This window comes from Triticum urartu, chromosome 2, assembly GCF_003073215.2.
Source record: "Triticum urartu cultivar G1812 chromosome 2, Tu2.1, whole genome shotgun sequence".
NCBI lineage: Eukaryota > Viridiplantae > Streptophyta > Magnoliopsida > Poales > Poaceae > Triticum > Triticum urartu.
In genome coordinates this window covers 675,515,948-675,523,808 of record NC_053023.1, presented here as the reverse complement: position 1 = coordinate 675,523,808, position 7,861 = coordinate 675,515,948, and the positions used below count along the sequence as shown (strand labels likewise).

The 7,861-nt window shown below is 46.5% G+C and overlaps 1 protein-coding gene across 1 annotated transcript; it reads right to left on the bottom strand.

Moving 5' to 3' along the window:
• Positions 1 to 3,030: 3,030 nt before the first annotated feature.
• On the bottom strand, positions 3,031 to 6,486 carry LOC125539649. The gene is made up of 7 exons (XM_048703148.1): positions 6,292 to 6,486; positions 5,648 to 5,783; positions 4,917 to 5,007; positions 4,024 to 4,143; positions 3,796 to 3,918; positions 3,389 to 3,507; positions 3,031 to 3,300 (listed from the first exon to the last, which is right to left on the bottom strand). The coding sequence occupies exons 1-6, from the start codon at positions 6,323 to 6,325 to the stop codon at positions 3,421 to 3,423; spliced, it is 591 nt and encodes a 196-aa protein (XP_048559105.1). The 5' UTR covers positions 6,326 to 6,486; the 3' UTR covers positions 3,031 to 3,300; positions 3,389 to 3,420.
• Between the last annotated feature and the right edge of the window lie 1,375 nt (positions 6,487 to 7,861).

Genomic DNA, 7,861 nt, shown 5'->3' with positions numbered 1-7,861 from the left:
TCAAAATTCAAGTTTTTGTGTGATTGGCTTTGCAAGATCGGATTTGGGCCGCTAACAGGTTGGCAAAGCGTGGGTGTACAAATTGAGGCCTTTGCCCTCTTTATAAAAGGGAGCAAAAAAACATGGCTCAACTCTTCTTCAAGTGCCGCTACACCCTTAGATTTTGAAACTTGGTCATCCAGAGGCTAGGCCTTGTGTACATGGATACATCCATTTGGCATTTGGAGGGCCCCGTCAAGGATTGATGAGATAAGAGAATCGGAATGCAAAACCCCAATAGATGAGCCATGACTTCTCTCATCATGTTTGTCTCTTTGACAATTTGGAATGAGAGAAACTCCCGGGTTTTTCGGCAGAGGAGAGACCCGCCGGCAATCTTGTTGAACATCATCTTCGATGAGGCGAAACTTTAGACCACTACGGGTGCTAAGAAACTAGAGAAAATTGTATTGCATGATGCATTGTTTCGAAGTGTACTTGTAAAACTATATTTATCGCCTCAATTAATAGATGATGTAAATCTTATGCCTCTGAAAAAAAAATCAATCAGATTAATTCCAATCCTCTCTGGCCCAAACCCCTGGTAGACTTACGAACAAGTTTTACGGATTAGAAGTTACAGAGTGAAATGACATGAACTGATATGGGGGTGGCCGGCCCCATAGTGGAATGCAAGGGGTGGGGCGAATTAAGGAGGGCCGCATCCGTCCGTAAAAATTGCCCGTACATTGAGCATTTTCACCGAAACCCAGACTTATAACAGTTATACCTGGCCATGGGATACCCGACCCGGCCCTATCTTGCCCACAGGCCAGCCATGGGCCTGAGATCTAGACCCGATGGCCGGGCCGGGCCTAGGCTTGACATATTTGTGATTTAGAGAAGGGCCCGACCCGATGCCCCAAAGCCTAGCGGGCTTTTCCGCTGATGGACTTGGCCTGGGCCTGATATCTAGGCCAGACGGCCGGGCCAGGTCCGGGCCTAGGTTTTTTGCAGTAGGCTTGTTAGACCTGACCCGACATATGGCCAGGTATAATAATAGTACACAAATATGGTAGTTTTACGTATACTTTTACAAAAACTTTTACGTACTGGGAGGGCGGAGAGGGATAGTAACCACCTGGAGCTAAACATGGGAATAACCGTCGTCCGATTGTGCTGGTGTGTATGCTTTTTGTAGATGTGTTACGTAAAAATAGCATTGCTCGTACAGTACAGTGTGTGAACCCTCTGCGTTGGAGGCAGGAGCCGTACGTACACAACACAACCGTAGCTTGAGCTTTCCTTGGATAGCTATTGATCGTATCAGCTGCGCCCCCAGCATGCATGCACACACAGGTGATACTACCCATGCCATAGTTTGCGCAAGTTTCTGTGTGTCGCAACCTCGCAGACATGAACAAAAGCTCACAACGCGCGACACAACCGATGCGATCCCATCCCTTCCGTCTCTTCCAAAACCCCACAACCCCCACCGCCTCACTAGCAGCCTCTATAAATGCCCGGCGACGCAGCCGCACGAATGTCCCGTCAGTCCACGGGAGCAAACATCTCAAGCTGACACGGGAGCTGAGCTAAGCCGACCTGCCGCGATGCCTGCCAGCAGCACCGAGCCGACGAAGCACATTACCCTGCACAACTTCCTGAAGCAGCAGCAGCTGCTGCAGCACCGCCTCAAGCCCACCGCCGTGCTCTGGGGCTGGCCGGCGACGCCGCGCCCGGTGCCGGACGACGCGGCGGACGACGCCGACGGCATGGGCGGCGGGGCGTGGCCGCCGCGCTCGTACACGTGCGCCTTCTGCCGCCGCGAGTTCCGGTCCGCGCAGGCGCTGGGCGGGCACATGAACGTGCACCGCCGCGACCGCGCCAAGCTGCGCGGCCAGTTCGGCGCCGCGGCCGCGCAGCTGGGCGCGGCGGCCGTCTCCGAGGCGCCCGCAGCCGCCGCGGCGACCACCGAGTACGCGCTGCTGTACCCCGTGCTCAACTCCACCGCCGCCGGCGCGCGGGCCGTGTTCATCCCCAGCGACGACGTGCTGCTCTCCACGCCCGTGGCAATGGCGCACGGCCACCGGTGCCAGCAGAGCGACGACGAGAACGACACGGACATTGACCTGGAGCTGCGCCTCGGGTGGCCGTGAACCGGAGAGACGTGCCCGCCTTTTGCTAGCTCCTTCGTTACGTGTGATTCTTTATTCGTCTTCCAGTTCGAGCCATTTTTGCATCGAATGAATAATGGCATAAGATTACCCGACAAAACCGCCATTGAACAAAGCCTCCAAAGGGGAGACGACGAGAGGACAAGAAAAAAAAGGGTGCAAAGTAGTACAAAATATATGTCATGTCGTATAATATATGTGGGCCTCGGCGCCTCGATTGATCATAGATTTGGTTTCCATCATCGTTTTGTTTTTCACCGGCAGGGTTTAGGCGACAGTTATGATGTGACACCGAGGAGTTCTGTCTCGGGATGCCCATCTAGAAGCCAACATACTCAATAGATTTTTCAATTTATTTTGGTTCCTTTAATCTATGATGAAGTGAAATTACATTTCAACGACATACTTGCAGAGATTTACTTCGGTTTTATTATAGGGGATACCGAATTTCAGATACAACATGTATGGAGCAACACTAGCTACAACTACGAAGGATTGCAAATCATATGCAAAATAGAATCCAACTCATCTAAGGTCCATTTCACCGGAGTTTCATCAAACCTGCCTAATACATGCCCAAATCGGTAATCCACCAATACTGAAGTCTAGATGTTGAATTTTCAGCAGTGTTCTCATTCTTCAGGCAATTTTACCCAGGTTACTGGTAGACAGTAAATTCAGATAATCCTATGCCACACAGCTATTGCGGTCACCAATTCTAATATGTTGATTCCAGTGGAAGTTTTAGAGCTCATGCAACAACAGAGTTTGCAGGCATTGCAGCAATACATCTTAATACGAGAAAGATGTCCAAGGTAATGTGATTTCTAGTCGATACCATTCCGATGCCATCAGTTGATTTCTTCTAGGAAAATTTAAACCAAACACACCATTGTCTATTATTAGTGGTACTAGTACACAACAGATTGAGAGAATCGTATGCCACTCAGCTATTTAGATCACCAGTTCTAAATTACACAATTTTCATGAAAGTTTTTGGAGCTGATGGCGATGACAGAGCATACAGAACTACAGCAATACAGCTTGAGCACAGAAAAAATCTCCAACGAACTACTTGCAATCATTTTTGGTGTCGCCGGTCAGTTGAATAGAGCACCCATCAGTTTGCCCGACGAAATACTCCCTGTAGTTTCAGTTTGACAAGGTTCATTGTTGACTACACTTTCGATTCAGATGTCTGCACTATATGAATTCCAGGGCCAGTGACTCACCTGGCAAAGCTGCTAATCACACGATATGATCATTATGTTGCACTTTCTCCTTGCACAAAACCCTGTTCACTCGAGTTTCCTTCCAAAACTCCATTATCATCCAGTTTTGATATTTCAATCTGCAAAGTTAAGTGAAAATGCTATAAGTTTTCATACAGCAACTTAACAAAAATAACACTCATAAGCAATAACACTGAAGAAATATAAAACTGAATTTCATTGATTCATACTTCCAGCACTAGCATTGACCATGTAAAAATTGTTTTTACTAGTATTCATTTGAAGAGCCTTTACATTAACTTGTAGATTTGAGAGTACTTAAGCCAAAGCACTTTGTTTGCAAAGAAATATTACTTTACATATTATACAGAAAATATAACACTGTAAAGGTTCTATAATGGTTCTACTTCGGTTTCATCTTTAACAGCCTCTTTTTCGACACTGCCAGTGACACGCTTCAATCGGGCGGCAGCTTTGTCAATCGCAAGGTTCAGTTGGCTTATCTTGTCACCCAGTGTCTGACGAGTTTTCTGGAACAAATACACAAATATTTAGTTGTCAAAATAATACCTTTTAATCTTTCACATATAGAAGTCTGGAAATGTGCCACACTGCCACCGCATTTGGCTCCTTACCTCTAAACCTTCATCATAGTATTGAGCATTACGTGGCCTTGGTACACTTTGGACGCCTTGCTCGTCAGGCTTACCATCTTGCCCGTCGTCATTCAGCAATGTATCTAAAGTTTTGCTGATCTGCTCAAGGAGGTCAAGTTTTTAACAAATAGTCCCCCGGTGGAAAATTGCCAATAGAACAAGGCAAGTAGATAACAGATTGTAGCATGGGGCCAGGGCCAGTCATACACCTGTCTGCCAAGCGTTAGACTGGCATCAGAGATAGAAGCAGCAACTGATGCGCATTACTAGAGGACTAAGACTCCTTTCCCTTGCCCATTAAGCTAGGAATTGGATTTCCCGCAAAAAGAAGAGCTAGGAATTGGATGTCAAAGATTTGAATAAGGACAAGATATATTAAATTAGTTAGATTCTAGCTTTTGTTCATTACTTCTTACTTGCAACCTGGTGTTTGAGGAGATTGAATAATCAAATAGGGGAAGCAAGATCTGGAAGGATCACCCATGTTCCTTCCCTCTCTCTCTTGCGATGGCAGAGACGCACCTGGCCTGTGCAAAACGCCACAACAGTGCACAAGTGCTGACTTGTTCCTTCACGTTCCTATTTCTCTGTACTTCCGCTCAAGACCATAACAACCATCTAGACTAAAAAAATAATCTGTACCACCTACACATAGTAACTTGCATCATGCTTAGTTAAGAGTTGTAGTATTACATGTGGACTTTGAGCTTGTTGAGATCGTAACTTTTTGTTTGTTCTTCGGTAGAACACTAGATGCTGTGACTTCTATATTTGCTAGGCAGAGCATTGTTAATTAATGCATGATGGTTTTACATTCCCTTCCTGAGGTTGCACATGTGGCAATGAAGAATACTCCAAAGGTTCGATAATACCTGAGGAGCAAAGACATAACCCAGTGTTCCAAAGACTGCTCCCCCTATGAGAAATCCAGTCAAGAATCCTCCCCCGCCTTTAGAATCTTCACTGCATAATCACATCACAGAAAATAAAATTTGAGAAAAGCATACAGAATGCGGGAAAAAAACATACCGGTACTCTAATGATTACAAGATATCAAAACATAGCAAAGCTCTGTCCAAAACCAAAGTACCAGAAGATGTCATCGGTCAAGATGACAGTCCAAACCCAAGGTGCAGGAAGAAGATGCCATTGGGGAATATGACCTCCACCACTTGTGTTAAAAGGTAACTGATACATCTACTTGAAAAGAATCTCAACAAGCGCTTTCAACAAAACATGTGTGTCTACACCAAAATGTAGGCATGCTATCTACAGCACAAAGCATTTTCAGCATGATATAGTGATATGAATTGTACATTCAAAATATTAGAGCTCCATTTCAGCGTGCCGGTGCTCAATTCATATGCAACTAGAGCAGAACATGAACAAAGAATTATCATTACCAGTCATCTCAGCTGTAGCTTGAGCTATGGAACACTAAATGAACCAGGCTACTTGTTCTCTACCACGAGACAATGTAACAGAGATGAAAACTGGGAGAAGCTGCCTATGCTCGATTACTTCAAAACTTTTGGTGCTCCAGATGTAATTATTCAGCCGTAAAAAGAACATAAATAATCAAGTAACAAATTGTAAGCAAGACCTTTCTGCTCTGCAGACGGTTAACTTTCCATAAAGATTTGCATTTTGGGAATTTGAGGGAACTGCCAGCTGCAAGAAATTTCTGTTTGAGATCAGCTTCTTCGGCTTGCATCCAAATGCACTGGTATGCGCCCCACCTGTGACAGAACAGAAGGAAATAAAACTCTCAGCAAACAACTGAGTAGCAACTGGGTACTAAAGAACTTCTACAGAATGCATAAAAATACTAAAATGCCAAGCTCCACTTATACACCAGGCAAGAACAAGCGCTCCATGAGTTCATAAGATACGAGCAATTGGATCTCCATATATTATCTACATAAAGAATAACCTTCCGGGAAATCCACACTTACAGTTACAGTGTTACTCAGTTACTCTGACCATACCATAAGTTGGACTGCAAGTAGCAGAAGCGGCGGTTGTTTGTGCAACCACGCCGCAATACAGATCCAAAACTAACACATCTACTCCTAGGTCCTTAGCACAGAACAAGTAAGGTGCAAATCTCTTTGGTCTACTAACTCTAGAGAAGTTCCGGTGGCCAAATTAACACGCATCTGATTCTCAAGCCAATACGTTTCCATGAAGAAAGTACCGAAGCAAGGGTCGGAGAAAAGAGACGCGGGGAGCGGAGAAGTGGCTCACCGGAGATGGAGAGGGCCGCGGAGGGAGCAGCCATCGCCGCCGAGCAGGTGGGTGCGGAGGAAATGAAAGGGGAACGGCCTCTGCAGAGGAGGCGATGAACTCGGCGGCTTCTCCTGCTTTCCGCCGGCTTCTCGCACAGCGCGGTGGACACGTGGAAGGATCAGAGCGGGGGATCTATCACTTGGCGGATGGTGTTGGGCTCTGAGTTTTTCTACGAGCAGTTGGGCTCTAATAGGCCAGTGATCCCGCAAACCACCGTCCTGCAAAATTTACGATAAACTAAATTTACGGTACCGCGGACGGTAAGAAAAAACAAATCTAATAAACAAACACAAACACATACGGTATAATTTAAACTAGCGGTTCGTGCCACATATTACATTGCTGAACAGAGTTCACACTAATATTAAAAAAACCTAGATACGCATCATCATCACCACCGTCCATCTTGACGCCGAGGTGGTGCTCCGTTAGTAAGTTGGAGAGGATGGCGAGCTGGTACTCCTCATTCAACGCCTCCACCCGCATCGCTGCAGCTTCATCTCCAGTGGCGATCGCCTCCTTCGCGCGCGAACCACGCGCGCTCCGCCACTCGGAGAAGCTTGAGCGCGGGCGAGAGGTCCGATCCAGCCTGTCGAAGTTGCTCCAGGGCCGGCGGCTGGCGTTGCGGGAGAGGGTGCCGCGTGTCCGCGCCTGCTCCCTGCGCCACTCCTCCACCTGCAGGCAGAGAGAGGAGCTACCGACCTCGTCGTCGTTGCAGTGCTTGCAAGGCGACGAGCCGCCACCCTCCCTCGGCCACCCCTTCTGCCACCCGCGCACGACATCAGGGCTCGGTTCCGGTGACTACGCGCGCCGCAAAAGGCTGCTGGAAGACAGGGATTTGTCGCCGAAGGAGAGGGGATTTGCGGCGGAGGGGATAGGGGAAATGAACGACGCGAACCCTAAAATCTCCTTGCTCCGGTATATATTGCGGATTCGGGGGCGGTTTACGGGCCTCCCGTAAAAAAATTATGAGTTGGCCCCCCTTTACAGGACCTGTTCATGCCTTTTTTTTGCGTGTACTGTAAATCCACAGAAAAAACGCGAGCCCGCGAGCTTTTACGAGATCGGCTAGAGATGTTCTTACAAACAAAATTTGGCACCCAAGGGCGGGTGGATTTTCCTATTCGGCGCATAGGTCATGCGCGAGCGAGCGCCTCATACCCCTCGGCTACCCGGAGCGTACAAGTGGGCTGGCCCAACTAGCTCATGTCTGATTTTACGAAGGTTCTAGAACGTTCCCAAACCACCACTTAGAAAAAACATTCCCAAACAGGTTTTTTTATTTCTCCTTTTCTTTTTTATTTCATCTTTTAGTTTAGTCTTTTCTTTTATTTTTTCATTTTTTCCTTTCCAAATTTCACGAACATTTTCTGAAAACCGTAAAAACAAATTCAAATTGGTGCACATTTTTTGAAATTTGAACATTTATTTCAAATCAGGGTGTAATTTTTTGAACTCAATTAAAATAATTTCGTATTTTTTAAAATTACAAACAAATTTTAAATTAGTGACCATTTTTTTAACTCAC